Source organism: Salvelinus namaycush, chromosome 2, assembly GCF_016432855.1.
Source record: "Salvelinus namaycush isolate Seneca chromosome 2, SaNama_1.0, whole genome shotgun sequence".
NCBI lineage: Eukaryota > Metazoa > Chordata > Actinopteri > Salmoniformes > Salmonidae > Salvelinus > Salvelinus namaycush.
Genome location: NC_052308.1, coordinates 29,376,172 through 29,394,195, shown reverse-complemented (window position 1 = coordinate 29,394,195; position 18,024 = coordinate 29,376,172). Strand labels below are relative to the sequence as shown.

At 43.3% G+C, this 18,024-nt stretch overlaps 2 protein-coding genes across 3 annotated transcripts; one reads left to right on the top strand and one right to left on the bottom strand.

The window, feature by feature from the left end:
* The first annotated feature begins 1,143 nt into the window (after positions 1-1,143).
* Positions 1,144-7,245, top strand: LOC120061127 (interferon regulatory factor 6-like). Of its 2 annotated transcripts, none has more exons than XM_039010699.1 (8): positions 1,144-1,384; positions 2,008-2,190; positions 2,381-2,576; positions 3,630-3,722; positions 3,983-4,219; positions 4,385-4,777; positions 5,526-5,644; positions 5,795-7,245. In XM_039010699.1, exons 2-8 carry the CDS (start codon positions 2,017-2,019, stop codon positions 6,029-6,031), a joined length of 1,449 nt encoding a protein of 482 aa, XP_038866627.1. In that variant the 5' UTR covers positions 1,144-1,384; positions 2,008-2,016; the 3' UTR covers positions 6,032-7,245. The 2 variants fall into 2 exon arrangements, with proteins under 2 accessions (XP_038866627.1, XP_038866618.1); XM_039010690.1 differs by having other exon boundaries at positions 1,145-1,384; positions 1,993-2,190.
* A 1,433-nt stretch (positions 7,246-8,678) lies between these two features.
* On the bottom strand, positions 8,679-14,639 carry LOC120021080 (TRAF3-interacting JNK-activating modulator-like). The gene is made up of 7 exons (XM_038964727.1): positions 14,271-14,639; positions 12,673-12,768; positions 12,085-12,156; positions 11,819-11,959; positions 11,501-11,638; positions 9,571-9,766; positions 8,679-9,157 (listed from the first exon to the last, which is right to left on the bottom strand). The coding sequence occupies exons 1-7, from the start codon at positions 14,637-14,639 to the stop codon at positions 9,000-9,002; spliced, it is 1,170 nt and encodes a 389-aa protein (XP_038820655.1). The 3' UTR covers positions 8,679-8,999.
* Positions 14,640-18,024: the final 3,385 nt, after the last annotated feature.

The following is an 18,024-nucleotide window of genomic DNA, read 5'->3' as shown; positions in this document are numbered from 1 at the left end:
TTAATCTAGATAAAATGTGTTTGCATAGTCTATAGATGGTTTTCATGTTTTTAAGTAGCCTATTTCTTAATAGAAACACAATCCAATATTTGGTTCCTGTGCTTCACTTTGCCCCTGTTTTTCGGTGAGATTACACTTGTATTTCTTTCCCCTTTCTGTATCACCATCTCAAATTCTAAAGTACACAATAGACGTGGTTTGGCGGCCCACCTCAATTGCCTATGATGTCAGTGAAATGTTTTGGCCCTGAACAATCTGTTCCTTGTTTGGACATTTCAATGCGTTACAGAGAGACAGGAGCTTTGAGACTGTGCAGAGCAACATCAAAAACATGGGATGTCCCTCACCTGCCACCTACCCTGAAATATGAAGAAATGTAGCCTATCAGTCATTGGTTGAGACCACTGTAATGACATCTAAAGCTAAATTGCAAAATACCAAAAAAGTGTATTGTATAGACTTCACATATTTGAATAAAGTAAATAACACTTTTCAATTGAATGGCAAAATGTGTTCTTTGTTAATAATGCCTTTTCAGTTGAATTTTCAATTGACAATCAGTCTTAAAAGCTTAATCTTGAAAACTCTCTCTCTCACACACACACACACACTTGGGCTATCTGATCTCACTGGCCTATAAATAAATGCACACGTAAGGAATCTGGGAAACTTCAGGGAAGTCCTCAAGACAAGAGCGCCTCGTGCGGTGAAGAGTTCTCGCACGCACACATTGGGAAAAGGCCCGTGGGCAGTTTCTGGGTGTGACTGCACCATTAACAAGTATGTATAGTAGAAATTATCATAATGTACTTGTTACAATGACAGTGTAAATGCGTAAAAGACGCACAGCGTGTGCTAAATTAACATATTTTAATTAGGCTATAATAAAATGACTGACTGCGCTCCAAACTGCTTATTTCAAATTGCTTATGAAAACAAACATAATTACAGCATTTTACAGCATAATAGTCTTCATGGTTTTTATATGGCTAATTTATTATTATTTATTTATTATTCTAACAAATATTGTGAGTCATTTGGTCATCATGGTCACAAGAAGGCTTCACCGAAAGTAAGCTGGAGTTTTTTCACAAGCTGGAAAGGTGTGCCGGGTGCCAAGAATGAAACGTCTGTGACGTCACAGCTCTACCTGAGTTTCGGGAAGGGAGTCGAAAAGGGGTGGCCTGAACTGATGGGACAAGATTATCAGAATTGTTCTCGCATGATAAGAAGTATACGTGAGTCATACAGTCTACTTTTACCTGGGTTGCTAAGGACATACAAATTCCAACGTTTTGGAGAATAATATTTCCCTGAAATTGATTGAGGTTCTACTTTCTCCCGGATAGAAAGTAGCCTACTTCCTGGTCACATTCAACTGCAGGTACGTTTCGCAGCGGTCGCCTACATTTAGTTACTTTGCAACCTTGAAATAGTTTAAAAATCGTAACTAGGTGGTTATTAGAAATCATTACTAAAAATTTATCCGTGAAAAGTAGCCTATTTACTGGTCTTTCATATGTTGCTCAAATTTACAGTAAGAGCGAGCGAGGGGTTGGTTGCAACTAAGCATCAACAAAAGTCAAAGGTTTATCACAACAAAAGTCAGTAAAGTCATTGCTTGGTGGGGAACATGTCATTTTATGGTTATGATTTTGGGGTAAATTAATGTAGCAACATTGGACATGGCTTTATTTCCATACTCAACAGACCTGTGAAACATGTCCTGCAGATACACCAGGTGTATCATAAAACCAACCATAATTATGTACTTAGTGGCCCAAGTCTGTTTGGAATCTTGACAGCCATGTAATCTTGGTCATCATGTGCGTGCCTGCCTAAATCAAGATGTGCCAGCTACATCATGCCCATACAGCTCACTGTTTTCTTAGTGCAGTGCTTTTATTAGAACTGTTTACGTTTTGAAATATCTTGGTCAGGATATCCATAGAAGTATACCATATGGATAGTAGATATCTAACCCTCCCATAGTGGCCCCCTCCCCAGACTGTAAGCATGGCGGTGACCCCGCGGCGTGTTCGGCTCAAGCCCTGGCTAGTGGCCCAGGTGGACAGTGGGCTCTACCCAGGTCTGGTGTGGATCGATCGGGACAACAAGCGCTTCAGGGTTCCCTGGAAACACGCTACGCGTCACACCCCCCAGCATGAGGAAGAGAACACCATCTTTAAGGTTAGTAAAGCAGATATCTGTTACAGCTTGTGAAACAATACATGTAGGTCAGTGGTCACCAACCTTTTCTGAGCTGAGATCACTTTCTGAGTCAAAATGCAGGCTGAGATCTACTGCTCAGAATAAAATAAAAAAGTAAAATATGACTTAAAAATGTATTCTTCATCTGTCCCTTCTCTCCTTGTATCAGGCCTGGGCAGTGGAGACGGGAAAGTTCCAGGAGGGTATTGATGACCCTGACCCTGCCAAGTGGAAAGCCCAGCTCCGCTGTGCCCTCAACAAGAGCAGAGAGTTCAACCTTGTCTACGATGGCACCAAAGAAGTCCCCATGAACCCCCTGAAGATCTACGATGTCTGTGACATCCCACAGCCCCTCAGTAACCCAGGTAAATGTCCATGGATGACATACAAATACAGTACCAGTCAAAAGTTTGGACACATCTACTCATATTTATACTATTTTATACATTGTAGAATAATAGTGAAGACATCAAAACTATGAAATAACACATATGGAATCATGTAGTAACCTAAAAAGTGTTAAACAAATCAAAATATATTTTAGATTTGACATTCTTCAAAGTAGCCACCCTTTTGCCTTGATGACAGCTTTGCACACTTTTGGCATTCTCTCAACCAGCTTCATGAGGTAGTCACCTGGAATGCATTTCAATTAACAGGTGTGCCTTCTTAAAAGTTTGTTTCTGGAATTTATTTCCTTCTTAATGCGTTTGAGCCAATCAGTTGTGTTGTGACAAGGTATGGTTGTTATACAGAAGATAGCCCTATTTGGTAAAAGACCCAAGTCCATATTATGGCTAGAACAGCTCAAATAAGCAAAGACAAACGACAGTCCATCATTACTTTAAGACATGAAGGTCAGTCAATACGGAAAATGTCAAGAACTTTTGAAAGTTTCTTCAAGTGCAGTAGCAAAAACCATCAAGCCCTATGGTGAAACTGGCTCTCATGAGGACCGCCACAAGAAAGGAAGTCGCAAAGTTACCTCTGCTACCTCATGAAGCTCCTTGATAGAATGCAAAGGGTGGCTACTTTGAAGAATCTCAAATATAAAATAGATTTTGATTTGTTTAACACTTTTTTTGGTTACTACATGATTCCATATGTGTTATTTCATACTTTTAATGTCTTCACTATTATTCTACAATGTAGAAAATAATAAAGAAAAACCTTTGAATGAGTAGTTGTGTCCAAAATTTTGACTTTAATTGACTTTACTTTTTTTTTAAAGTACAGTTTAACAACAATGATGTTTGTCAATTTTATGCATTTTTAAAAAACATGTTATTTAACTAGGCAAGTCAGTTAAGAGCAAATTATTATTTACAATGAGGGCCAATGGTAGCAGCAATAAGCTTAGTTTGGGATTTGGAATCCCTTGCTCTCTTTTCATTTTCTCTTCATCTCTCTCACATCAGGATCCTCAGACTCTGGGTCCTGGACGCCGAATGACTGTGATGAAGATGAACCAGATACTCCAGAGCCCCTTCCTCCTTATCCAACATCCAATGGTTAGTCATGTCAATTATCGCTTATCTCTCTCATTTGTCCCTCACTAATACTGTTTTTCTGTGATGTTTACCATGTCATTTGTCCTAAACCACACAACAGTTCAGATCTAGCATCCAGATAATGTTTTCCAGTTTGCCTGGTCCAAAAACAACTGCCTAGTGCCCTTTTGTCTGACTTACCCCCTGTTTTGATATCAATATCCCTGTATTGTTTTTGTCATGTCATCTAATCATGCTTTGTTTTCCCCTGTAACGACCAGGCACCAGCCCCACTCTAATGTGGTCTCCTCCGGGGTCAGTATCGCCCCTCCACCCCCCATCAGTTAAAGTGTGGCCCAAAGAGGAGGTTAAGCTGTGGCCAAAAGAGGAGCCTTTGGATGTGGAGATGCAGCCCTCCCCTGAGGAGATGGCGCCCCCTCCTCCACTTGACATGCCTTCCCCTCACATGCCTGACATGATGTTCGCCTCACCAGAGATGTGGATCAGCTCCTTGCCCAGTGAGTACACTACTACACACAAACTCCTCCATTAGATAAATATAGGACTGCATACATTGATTGTATATAGTATTACAGGAGTTTACCAATACAGACTAACTAATGAGAGTACCTCTCTTATTGAATCTTCTTGTGTTTCTTTGTCTCTCTCTCTTTCTCCCTCAGTGACAGACCTGGAGGTGCAGTTCCAGTACCGGGGTAAGGAGGTGTGTCCAGCCATGACCGTCAGTAATCCCCAGGGCTGCAGGCTGTTTTACGGGGACCTGGGCCCCATGGTCAACCAGGAGGAGCTGTTTGGCCCTATCAGCCTGGAGCAGCTGAGGTTCCCCTCTACCGAGCACATCGCCAACGACAAGCAGAGGGTCTTCACCAACCGCCTGCTGGACGTCATGGACCGAGGCCTCATCCTGGAGGTCAGTGGCCATGACATCTATGCCGTCCGCCTCTGCCAGTGCAAGGTGTACTGGTCAGGCCCCTGTGCACCCAACCCCAATGCACCCAACCTCATAGAGAGGCAGAGGAAGGTTAAGCTGTTCTGTCTGGAGTCGTTTCTCAGCGGTAAGTACTGACTCCGATCCTACTGACCATTTTAGCATAGATAGACTCTAACCTTCCTACAGCAACAATGTTTTATACCACTCTTCTCAAAGCTTCTTGCTTATCGATATTTATATATTCTATTAGGCTGGGCCCTTAGGAGGTAGTGTGATAATAGGGCATGCACTGAGTGTACAAAACATTAGGAACACCTGTTCTTTCCCTGACAGACTTACCAGGTGAAAGCTATGAAGCCTTATTGATGTCACTTGTTAAAACCACGTCAATCAGTGTAGATGAAGGGGAGGAGACAGATTAAAGAAGTATTTTTAAGCCTTGAGACAATTGAGACAATGATTGTGTATGTGTGTCATTTAGAGGGTAAATGGGCAAGACAAAATATTTAAGTGCCTTTGAACAGGGTATGGTATTAGGTGCCAGGCACACTGGTTGGAGTGTGTCAAGAACTGCAACGCTGCTGGCTTTTTCATGCTCAACAGTTTCCTGTGTGTATCAAGAATGGTCCACCACCCAAAGGACATCCAGCCAACTTGACACAACTGTGGGAAGCATTGGAGTCAACAAGGGCCAGCATCCCTGTGGAACACTTTCAACACCTTGTATAGTCCATGCCCTGACGAATTGAGGCTGTTCTGAGGGCAAAAGGGGGAGGCAACTCAATATTAGGAAGGTGTTCTTAATGTTTTATACCCTCGGTCTATGCTGTGAGACTCATATGATTGTGATTGTTTGTGTTTGATGTGTGCAGGTGTAATAGCCCATCAGAGGGGCCAGTCGGCCAGTCTTCCTCAGTTCGACATCAACCTGTGCTTTGGAGAGGAGTGGCCTGACAGCAGACCCAGGGAGAGGAAGCTTATCATGGTGCAGGTATGAGACCTTCTTTGTATCAAGATGTTTCATGTAATGATTCATATAAAGTTAATGAAACATTTGTTTTTCATTATTTTCAAATTTGTGTTTTGCTGTTGAGTTCCTTCACTGTAACTGACTTGTTTTTGGCCCTCTGCTCCCCTCCAGATCATCCCTGTGGTAGCACGTATGATCACTGAGATGTTCTCAGGTGACTGCATGCGCTCCTTCGACAGCGGCAGCGTGCGCCTGCAGATCTCCATCCCGGACATCAAGGACAACATCGTTACCCACCTGAAGCAGCTGTACCGCCTGCTGCAGACCCACCAGGGCCAGGAGGGCTGGCCTCAGGCTCTGCCCCTGGGGGCTGGCACGAGCCTGCCCCAGGCCCTGCACGCCCAGTGAAGCTACCCAGTCCACCATGGCCCTACCAGGCCAGTCAGTCTCATACACAGCTCTGTCTGGACACTGTCTCCTTACTGCTGCCTCTACTGCTGGGTCATGTGGGGACCTGTAGTCAGCAAGCTAGTACTTATGTTTTATAGAGGCGTGTTAATCCGAAGGAAAAGGGAGAGGGATTGCTTCAATTGAGCCTTTTTCTGTTCTTTTGCTATTATGTTCTCTGAGAGGAGCCATGTATATATTGTGGTAAATGCTGCTAACTACTACTGTGGCAGGCAGTAAAACATGGTGTGATAGTGTCTGTCTGCAGTTGTAAAGCCCTGTGGCCTCAATATGGACAGAACTAGAGGAGCATTGGATGGCATTATGAGCAAAAGTCCTGTCAGCTGCAAGGCAACATTGAACATAGTCAATGAGTTACAGGCATAACCCTTGACCCCATGTTACACAATACCAGTCAGTGATCAAGCTGTGTCCTGGTCCTTGTTGTTCATGTCATTTTGTCTACTACCTTTTTTTAACCCATGAAGAATATGTTTGAGTGCTACAGCTAGATATTTATATATATTTTTTCTTTTGGAGAAACAACATGCAAGTGGTTAATCCATTATGTGAACTTTTATGATACACACTTTAATAGTTATCTTTCCTTTTTATTGGTTATTATACATTTGTATCTCATCATGACTGCTGAGATCCATTCTAACTGTTCCTGCAAGATATGTGAACAGTATCCTATACCCTTTACTTGTTTGTTTATGCTAATACTAAGATCAGGTAAAGGTAGATGATTCGGTGAACCAAATGGATTGTTTATTTTCTGATAGACCTTATCACCATATATAGCCTCCATTTATAATTTTATGGCATTTAAACCATTTGTTTTGGTCCATGAAATTAGTATAAGTGGTGTCGCTGCACTTTTGGGAGTAAATGGAGCTTAATGCTTAGATAGGATTTCATTTTTCAATATTTTTTTTTGTTCTAATGATTTGTATTTAATTTTTTATTTAAAAAAAAAATGCCCATAACTAGGCAAGTGATCTTTTTATTTTATTTTTAAAAAATTATGAAGCGAATCAGCAATGAAATATATTCAGTAATGAAAAAGGGTTTAATTCAAATTGACAAAAAGTTATACCTGCAAGTGTTTTATTCACTGGTATTTTATGTCAGTTTTACTGTCTAGTTATAAATGTGGTTGTGTGTCAACTATACTGAGGCCATATGTATTTGATTATTATGAAAGGATGAAACACGTACAGTGAGGGAAAAAAGTATTTGATCCCCTGCTGATTTTGTACGTTTGCCCACTGACAAAGAAATGATCAGTCTATAATTTTAATGGTAGGTTTATTTGAACAGTGAGAGACAGAATAACAACAACAAAAATCCAGAAAAATGCATGTCAAAAATGTTATAAATTGATTTGCATTTTAATGAGGGAAATAAGTATTTGACCCCTCTGCAAAACATGACTTAGTACTTGGTGGCGCAACCCTTGTTGGAAATCACAGAGGTCAGTTGGCCACCAAGTTTGCACACATCTCAGGAGGGATTTTGTCCCACTCCTTTTTGCAGATCTTCTCCAAGTCATTGAGGTTTCGAGGCTGACGTTTGGCAACTCGAACCTTCAGCTCCCTCCACAGATTTTCTATGGGATTAAGGTCTGGAGACTGGCTAGGCCACTCCAGGACCTTAATGTGCTTCTTCTTGAGCCACTCCTTTGTTGCCTTTGCCGTGTGTTTTGGGTCATTGTCATGCTGGAATACCCATCCATGACCCATTTTCAATGCCCTGGCTGAGGGAAGGAGGTTCTCACCCAAGATTTGACAGTACATGGCCCTGTCCATCATCCCTTTGATGTGGTGAAGTTGTCCTGTCCCCTTAGCAGAAAAACACCCCCAAAGCATAATGTTTCCATCTCCATGTTTGACGGTGGGGATGGAGTTCTTGGGGTCATAGGCAGCATTCCTCCTCCTCCAAACACGGCGAGTTGAGTTGATGCCAAAGAGCTCCATTTTGGTCTCATCTGACCACAACACTTTCACCCAGTTGTCCTCTGAATCATTCAGATGTTCATTGGCAAACTTCAGACGGGCATGTATATGTGCTTTCTTGAGCAGGGGGACCTTGCGGGCGCTGCAGGATTTCAGTCCTTCACGGCGTAGTGTGTTACCAATTGTTTTCTTGGTGACTATGGTCCCAGCTGCCTTGAGATCATTGACAAGATCCTCCCGTGTAGTTCTGGGCTGATTCCTCACCGTTCTCATGATCATTGCAACTCCACGAGGTGAGATCTTGCATGGAGCCCCAGGCCGAGGGAGATTGACAGTTCTTTTGTGTTTCTTCCATTTTGCGAATAATCGCACCAACTGTTGTCACCTTCTCACCAAGCTGCTTGGCGATGGTCTTGTAGCCCATTCCAGCCTTGTGTAGGTCTACAATCTTGTCCCTGACATCCTTGGAGAGCTCTTTGGTCTTGGCCATGGTGGAGAGTTTGGAATCTGATTGATTGATTGCTTCTGTGGACAGGTGTCTTTTATACAGGTGACAAACTGAGATTAGGAGCACTCCCTTTAAGAGTGTGCTCCTAATCTCAGCTCGTTACCTGTATAAAAGACACCTGTATAAAAGACACCTAAACCTACCATAAAAATTATAGACTGATCATTGCTTTGTCAGTGGGCAAATGTACAAAATCAGCAGGGGATCAAATACTTTTTTCCCTCACTGCATGCATGAACATGATGCAGTAACCATAAAATGCATTAGAAATACAAATTTACTTCAAGATTACATTTTCAATGGATGATACATATCCTTCGCTATAATGTTGACTGAGCTATACAGAAAACATTAAAGTAAAATGCAATAAACATATTTCCCAAAACCCTCAGAGCAAGTTCTTCAGAGTGTTGTCCAGTTCCCAGGTCTTGTCATATGGGCCTATAGCAATGCTGAGGTAATGTCATAGAGATACTTTTCTGTGTGTTCTTGTAGTACTTGGTAAAGGTCTCACAGCTGTTTCCTTCTTGTGGGGATATCGGCCAATAACAACGTCAAAATGGCTGCCACCGTGACTACCAGGAATAGAGACAGCAGGATAAACCAGGGACAACAGCGTCTCTTGTTGGAAAAAAAGAAAGATTCCATCAGTATCAAGATAATATAGGACTAAAATCAAGCAGAGCCAATAAACATGTTGGAGACATACAGCATGAAGACAGTGGGGACAAACATTTACATAAATGCTACGATGGTGCTCTGGGTTTGACATGACTAAGATGAGAAAGTGAATTGTAGACATATTCGGACCTCTCCTATGGATGTTGGTTTCCATCATGCTTTGCTTCATGTTGCTGTTGTGTGACATAGCTGGATGAAACTGCTCATCTAAGGGATGCTCTAGTGATGAGTTTAACACATTTATAGACCAATAAATATCATGGTTAAAATAGAAGTTGAAACTCCTTTACCTACTACTACAGTAACACAATCCAACTGTTTTTTTCTGCGAGTGGGTGTGTAATATACTACACCTATGGAGTCCTGTTGCCGTCCTTTGACAATCTCCTGCTGTTTCTTGGTGTCTTCCTGCTGCTGTCTCCATGTGTCTTGTGTCCTGCAGGTGTGCAGGTTGTGCTCTAGAAGGCTGATGTTGAGGTGGAGCTCAGCCTCAGTGTGTTGGTGCTGCAGCAGCTGGCTCTTCAGAGTGGCCTCCTGTCCTATCACTCCCTGGATGGATGCACAGGGAAATACATGATGGTACTGTATGTAGATATCTTATGTCACTCTAACAACAGGTCAGTGCTGTGTGTGTGCGTGCGTGGGGGATTCTCATGAAACCAGTTTTAACCATGTCAGTAGCAAATTGAGTTACAAAACAATGATGCATCTGCAAAAATCAACTAACATTCTAAAGACTAAGATGCCTAGTTTATGGCGCAGTGTCTTATTTTAAATATATGGTACATTTTCGCCTAAATTTCGTAAATTTTCACTCCAAATTATCATTACCGAAATGTGTCCGGATTCAATTCTCGTGTAATTTTATACAATTTTACTTTAGAGAAACCCAGCTTATTTGAATAAAACACAAAAAGTGTGTCCATAAATCATAAAAAGGCTATACTAATTTAACTTTAATATTAAACTATTATATAGTAGTTTTAACTATAGTAACATTAAACTGTAATATTTATTACGTAAAAACACAGTGTTTGTGAACATTTGTCATCACCATAACACTTTTTCAAGTTCCTGTAAAAACTCCAAATAGTTTATAAATTCACCCATGATGAATCATCTAGAGCAGGGGTTCCCAAACATTTTCAATCAGGCAATGGGAATATCCCGCGCCCCCCATGTCTATTTCCATGGGCACAATTAATGTTTTTCCAGGTTTTAAAGCTTATTTCCTGCAATTCTACATATTTTGTTATGAGGTGCAGAGAACATTTAGCAATTTTAAAGCTAATTCTCTTGCAATTCTATACATTTTGCCATGTCTAATGTGTATTTATGTGATATTTGAGTGACTCAAACATTGTAACATAATCTGTGGGCTAAAAAACATTAGCTGACATGGGTTATAAAATGACAAGAGGAAAACTGATGATGCACTACCAAATTTCAAAATTGCACCTTGTGCATTCTGCTATTACAACATCGTTTTTTTGTGGGGGTGCGCCGCCCCCTCCCGACCCCTCTTGGCGCATCCCACAGTTTGGGTACCACTGATCTAGAGGAGTAGTTATTAGATGAGCACAAGATAATTTAATATCTTCCCTTATATGCCTTCAGAATGAGGTTCTTATACTCAAACACCCCCGTTACCCCATTTGACCTTCTCATTACCGAAATGGCTAAAAAGCCCAAATTGGAAAAAAGTCAGAGGACCATAACCTTACAACCATGGTAGCATGAATAGGCTTCAGTGATGGGGTCAATTTTTTGCTGACTCATAATGTCTGTCTCATATTATTTGCAGATTAAACTAAGGGCCTCTCATTACTAAAACACACATTTCTCAATATCATGTTATTTTCAGGTCCATTTCGGTAATGAGAACCATAATATCGGTAATGATATTCGCTCATTCTAATGTATAGTCAATGGGTATGCTATGCTGGGAATTTATTTACTAGGATAAGTAATCTATAACTTTTTAAACATCAGTTATTTGATTAAGCAGGATTTGTCAAGAAATAGTAAATCCCATTTAATTTACTTAAAGCCATAATTTGGAGTTTGTTTCAGCAAAGAGCAACCTCGCCATCCCCCATTTTGACATGTGTACCTGTTTTCACACTTACCTGTAATGGTGTTTGATATCCGAAGACAGCTTTTGGTTCTTATCTGACATATTTAGATACTTTATAGGCATATATTATTGTGTTATGTCATTTGCTCATTCAATCCAGAAATACATGTAAATATATATGTATATATATGTGTGAGTGTGTGTACCTCGAGCTGGCTCTGTAATAGGTTTATATTGTCTATGTTCTGCACCAGAGACTTCCTCATCTGGGTGCATTTGATCCTCTCCTCCTCATAGCGCTCTCTCCACTGTGATGACTGAACCTGTGCTGTCTGCAGTGCCATCTGGGGACACACAAAATACACATGCTGTGAAACTCCTAAGATGTCCCTTCTTATTCATTCGAAACTCTAAGAATCTCTTATTTCTCAAATTGAGTCACATAAATGTAATTAATCATTGACTGTAATAGAACACAGTGCTATTTTGTGTGATCCAGAATGCAGCCCTGTCTGACCCCTTACCTCCAGGCTGTGAGCCCTGTCCTGGGCCTTGTTCGTCTGGTCAGTGACCCTCTGGAGTGCGGCTACAGCCATCTCCTCCACCTCCTGCCTCTGCTGCTCTGACTGTAGCAGCAGCATCTTGGTTCCATCCCTAGACAGCCTCTGAGAGAAACAGAGGACGAGTCAGCAAAATTATGATTGCTCTATGTGATTTCAGCCTGGTGGTGATTTTGTATGAGCATCCATATACTGTAAGTCATAGGTACAGACGATGTTCCTGAACACACCTGTCCACAGATCTTCAGCTGTGACTCTAGTGCCCCAGTCTTTCCCTTCATCTTGTCCTCTTTACAACAGATCTGTGAGGGTAGAGAAAGATGAGACGTGTGAGAGAGAGGAAACATAGTGACAGTCAGGTAGAAAGACCGAAAAGCAGATAGCAACTAGTAGACGGTGGCAAACGCCTCCTGTGCCATTTAATTTCTCTCTGTACATTTCTCGTGTTTCTCTCTCAGCTTCTCAGTGACACGATGCAGGGTAGACCACTAGCTCCTCCAGTAGAATAATGTTGGAAACGCTGTGAACTCGTCTCTGAAACCACAGCCTGTCTTAAACTAGATCACTGAACCAAACACAGTATTACCTAATTTAGAGAAGTGATGGACCAGACACCTTAAGGACCCTATGTCACAACACAACAGTTTCCCAGAACATTAACCTACTGTCCAAACTTTATGGCAGTCCCTTCATGAAACAGAGTATGGTACAGAAATACAGTAATTCAATGTGCATACATGAGTATGATTGAGAGATGTGCAAAGGTAGAGGGACATTTGTGGACATCACATCAGTGTATAAGAGATCCAGGTCCTAACCTTCCAGACATTGTCCTGTGAGAGCAGTATAGTAGAGGTGGTGTGCTGTAGTAGAGACAGCTTCTGTTTCAGAGAATCTTCTCGACACAGAGCCTCCTATGGAAAGAGATACACCATAATACAAGTGAGGTTGAGGTTCGGACTAAAAGGCATGTCTCAATTATATGGATTATCATTCTAGATTCAAATATGTTAGCTTCTTTGCATTAGTCTAAGGAGTCAGCAGCGCAGGATTCCACACCTGTAGATACTCTGCAAGTTGAAGGAGGTCCTAGATAGAGGACGGAGAGCGAGACAGAGAGAGAGTGAGGGCGTTTTCACAATAAGCATAAAGTATATTCCCAACGTGGAGCAAGGAGGGACATCATATACAGTATATTGTTATTATGGGTGGTGAACCATGTATGTCTCACACACCCACAAGAGTTCAAATATCATAACATCAACTGTACGTTGCTATGCAACACAACTGATAGTGATGTCTTTTGTCAGAATGATAATGTAGATGGAAACTGTGACTCATTGCTGTGGCTCATATTTGAATGAGAAAAATACATTGAAATCTAGTACAGAGATCTAGTACATCAGAGTTACTTACTGCCTCATTCACGGTGATATAGCCATGCCTGTGAATGATAGGGAGTGGGGGTCAGAGGTCAAAGTGTTATACATGACAGATAAGCAGTTCAACAGATCAGTGGCTTCATGTAAAGGTCAGTCGCTTACTGTACTTACTCTGTCTGACAGAAAGCATTCCTCTGGTGGAGCTGATTGCTTACTAGGCCACTCTTCTCCTGTTGAACTACTGACAGGGAGAGAGGAAGATAATGAAGTTCACCAACAAACTCAAAGCCAAAAAAGTATGTTGAAATTGAAATACCAAAATAAGAGTTCTGTATTTGACCTCTATCTCTGATATCCATACACTTCCTTAGTGTAGGTTTCTGTGAAGTGTGAGAGAATGTCTGTGAGAAGCCAGAGTGATGCTGCCCTGTTTTGTTTTGCCCTCCTCTCCCTTGTGGTGGTGAGGTGATCCACGATGCCTCATGAAACAGTTTTCCAACTGTGACACGCCTTTTTTGTGTTTGACAAAACCGAATATTCCAGTATTTGTGTATAACAGACATATAATAACACAGTCATACGGGTAATGTGTATTATTATGTCATACGGGTAATGTGTATTATTATGTCATACAGGTAATGCGTATTATTATGTCATACAGGTCATGTGTATTACTTTGTCATACAGGTAATGTGTATTATTATGTCATACAGGTAATGTGTATTATTATGTCATACGGGTAATGTGTATTATTATGTCATACGGGTAATGTGTATTATTATGTCATACAGGTAATGTGTATTATTATGTCATACAGGTAATGTGTATTACTTTGTCATACAGGTAATGTGTAATATGTCATATGGGTAATGTGTATTATTATGTCATAAAGGTAATGTGTATTATTATGTCATACAGGTAATGTGTATTATTATGTCACACGGGTAATGTATATATTACATCTTTGTAATACATCTTTTCATTATGTCACACGGGCAATGTGTATTATTATGTCATACAGGTCATGTGTTTACCTTCCTGATGGAGTGTACGTCTGGCCAGGTGATCCCCAGTTCCTCTGCTGATATAAGGGACTGTCTGTGGATAAGAGGCACTCTCTGCCTGTTGGTCCTCATTGTGACTTTGGTCTCCTTATTTGACTCCTTTTCATCTGCCTGAGGAGTGGCAGCCTGGACAAACTGTCTCCTTCTGTGGAACTCCATCTGTCTTTTATGCTGCATTTCACTCTTCCAGACGGCCTCCAGCTTGTGTCCTGGGCTGCGACATGTCGTCACATTGTTGCGATCGCTCAAGAACTCATGTTTTGCTGCCCGTTGTTCCAGCTTTTGGTCATAACTCTCCATCTGAGGTCGTCTCCGCCTGAGGTCTTTTTGTATATCCATTTTGGTAGCTGAACTTTAACTGCAGGATTCAGAATAAGACATTAGTATTAGTCCATCAGGTTCTTCAAAGATAGCATGATTGGTTATGGGTGTGTCAAAATAGGATGCAGTGCATTCAGCTTTGAGCTGAGATAAGTTAAGAAAGCAAGCATGACTTTCGGCATTAATTAAATTAAAGAAATGAAGTCTGACCTTCAAACACCTGCGGTATGAAGTCCTACTTTATGTATGTGAAGCTTCGCCATAATCAGAAACTAGCTGTAGTGTACGAGAAGCCTGCTAAGAAGCCTGCTGACTCAAAGCTGAGAGACGGATCACTAACAACATAAGGAAACACCAGGAGGCAGATACATGATGTATCATGATTGGGGTGGGCATTCTATGTTGTGTTCTATGTTGTCTAGTTCTATGTGTTTGGCTGGGTGTGGTTCTCAATCAGAGGCAGCTGTCTATAGTTGTCTCTGATTGAGAACCATACTTAGGTAGCCTTTTTTCACCTGTGTTGTGGGTAGTTGTGCACAGCCGGGAGAGTATCGCCGTCCTAAAGAGGAGCTGGAGGCAGCTAAAGTGGAGAGGCGACGCTACGAGGAGTTGGCTCGAGGAAATGTGCACGAGAGGCAGCCCCAGAATTTTTTTGGGGGGGGCACACGAGGAGATTGGCGGAGTCAGGTAGGAGACCTGAGCCAACTCCCCGTGCTTACCGTGGCGAGCGTCGTACTGGTCAGGCACCGTGTTATGCGGTGGTGCGCACGGTGTCTCCAGTACGTGTTCTTAGAGTGGGCAACGAGCCAGGATGCAGTGTGCCAGCCTTGCTCTCCAGACCTCTAGTACATCTCTACGGCCCAGGATATCCTGCGCCGGCTCTGCGCACTGTGTCTCCAGTGCGTCTGCACAGCCCAGTGCGTCCTGTGCCTGCGCCCCGCACGTGCAGGGCCAAAGTCACCATCCAGCCAGGACGGGTTGTGCAGGCTCTTTGCTTGAGATCTCCAGTGCGCCTCCACGGCCCAGTGTATCCAGTGCCTCGGCTAAGGACAAGGCCTCCTGCATGTCTCCCCAGCCTGGTGAGTCCTGTGCCTGTGCTAAGCCCTAACCCTCCTGCCTTCTCCCAGAGCCAGGCCTCCTGTGTGTCTCTCCACTCAAGTGGTGATCCATGGCACGAAGCCTCCAGTGATGATCCATGGCACAAAGCCTCCAGTGATGATCCATGGCACGAAGCCTCCAGTGATGATCCATGGTAAGAAGCCTCCAGTGAGGGTCCATGGCACGAAGCCTCCAGTGATGATCCATGGCACGAAGCCTCCAGTGATGATCCATGGCACGAAGCCTCCAGTGAGGAGTTATGGCACGAGGCCTCCAACGAAGGCCATCAGTCCGGAGCCTCCAGCGACGCCCTTCAGTCCGGAGCCTCCAGCGACACCCTCTAGTCCGGAACCTCCAGCGTCGCCCTCTAGTCCGGAGCCTCCAGCGACGCCCTTCAGTCCGGAGCCTCCAGCGACACCCTCTAGTCCGGAGCCTCTAGCGACGCCCTCTAGTCCGGAGCCTCCAGCGACGCCGTCTAGTCCGGAGCCTCCAGCGACGGGCTTCAGTCCGGAGCTGCCAGAGTCGCCCTCCTGTCCGGAGCTGCCAGAGTCGCCCTCCTGTCCGGAGCTGCCAGAGTCGCCCTCCTGTCCGGAGCTGCCAGAGTCGCCCTCCTGTCCGGAGCTGCCAGAGTCGCCCTCCTGTCCGGAGCTGCCAGAGTCGCCCTCCTGTCCGGAGCTGCCAGAGTCGCCCTCCTGTCCGGAGCTGCCAGAGTCGCCCTCCTGTCTGGGGCCCGCTGCGAGGGTCCCCAGTCCGGGATCAGCGGCAAGGGTCCCCGCTCCAGAGGCGCCACCTAAGTGGGTCAAGACTAAGGTGGAGCGGGGTCCACGTCCCGCACCAGAGCCGCCACCGCGGATAGATGCCCACCCAGACCCTCCCCTATAGGCTTAGGGGGAGGGGGGGGGGGGGGGGGGGGGGTACTGTCACGCCCTGACCTTAGAGATCCTCTTTATGTCTCTATTTTGGTTGGTCAGGGCGTGAGTTGGGGTGGGCATTCTATGTTGTGTTCTTTGTTGTCTAGCTCTATGTGTTTGGCCGGGTGTGGTTCTCAATCAGAGGCAGCTGTCTATCGTTGTCTCTGATTGAGAACCATACTTAGGTAGCCTTTTCCCACCTGTGTTTGTGGGTAGTTGTTTTCTGTTTTGTGTCTGCACCAGACAGGACTGTTTGTTTCGTTCACTCTCTTTGTTGTTTTTTTGTTGTTTCAGTGTTCAGTTTATTTATTAAATTTAAAATGAACACTTACCACGCTGCGCTTTGGTCTCCTCCCTTAGACGAGCGTTACACATGACCAAAATCACAAAACATTTCCTCCACAGATGAAGCCTTGTGAGTGTGATCATAGGAGTAGCAAAAACAAACCTGAACACATTCAATGAAGCTAGCAGCCTATTGTCTCTCTATCGCGTCTCAACGTCTGTCTTCTTTGAATTCACTAACTGTTACTTCTGACTCTCTTTCATAACAGGAAATGAGAGAAACCACACTGCTGTTCCTCTATAATGACCCCCCACATTGCATCCTCACACTGACATCACACATGGGAAAAGCATAAGAGAAGTAACAGTGGTAGGAAACTCACATTTTGAGATGTGGTGTGGGAGAGTTGTAGGTCTGCAGAATGTAGTGGTACTGTGGCTAGTGATAAACCCAAGCTTATAGTGTGCCACAAGGTATTTGTTTAGAATATGTACAAACTTTGAGCCACATTTCACATTTCCAGGTTGTTCTCAACTGACTCTGATGTACAGTGCATTTGGAAAGTATTCATATCCCTTGACCTTTTCCACATTTATTGTAAAATTGATAAAAAACAAAATAATCATCATTAATCTACACACAATACCCCATAATGGCAAAGCAAAAATAGCTTTTGAGAAATTTTTGCAAATGGATAAAAAATTGAAAACTGAAATCTGTCCCGAAGCCACTCCTGTGTTGTCTTGGCTGTGTGCTTATGGTTATTGTCCTGTTGGAAGGTGAACCTTCCCCTCGGTCTGAGGTCCCAGTCTGAGGTCCTGAGCGCTCTGGAGCAGGTTTTCATCAAGGATCTCTCTGTACTTTGCTCCGTTCATCTTTCCCTCGATCCTGACTAGTCTCCCGGTCCCTGCCGCTGAAAAACATCCCCACAGCATGATGCTGCCAACACCATACTTCACCGTAGGGATGGTGCCAGGTTTCCTCCAGACGTGACACTTGGCATTCAGGCGTTCAATCTTGGTTTCATCTTGTTTTTCATGGTCTGAGAGTTCTTTAGGTGCCTTTTGTCATACTCCAAGTGGGCTGTCATGTGCCTTTTACTAGGAGT

What these genes read in the sequence shown, in the direction of transcription:
- LOC120021080 (XM_038964727.1), bottom strand. Translation starts at nt 14,639, where the DNA reads ATGGATATACAAAAAGACCTCAGGCGGAGACGACCTCAGATGGAGAGT. An exon ending in CACAGGACAATGTCTGGAAG is followed by an intron (nt 12,157 to 12,672) that starts GTTAGGACCTGG and finishes CTACCCTCACAG; the next exon opens with ATCTGTTGTAAAGAGGACAA. An exon ending in ACAGGGCTCACAGCCTGGAG is followed by an intron (nt 11,639 to 11,818) that starts GTAAGGGGTCAG and finishes GTGTGTCCCCAG; the next exon opens with ATGGCACTGCAGACAGCACA.
- LOC120061127 (XM_039010699.1), top strand. Translation starts at nt 2,017, where the DNA reads ATGGCGGTGACCCCGCGGCGTGTTCGGCTCAAGCCCTGGCTAGTGGCC. An exon ending in GTGGATCAGCTCCTTGCCCA is followed by an intron (nt 4,220 to 4,384) that starts GTGAGTACACTA and finishes TTTCTCCCTCAG; the next exon opens with TGACAGACCTGGAGGTGCAG. An exon ending in TCTGGAGTCGTTTCTCAGCG is followed by an intron (nt 4,778 to 5,525) that starts GTAAGTACTGAC and finishes TGATGTGTGCAG; the next exon opens with GTGTAATAGCCCATCAGAGG.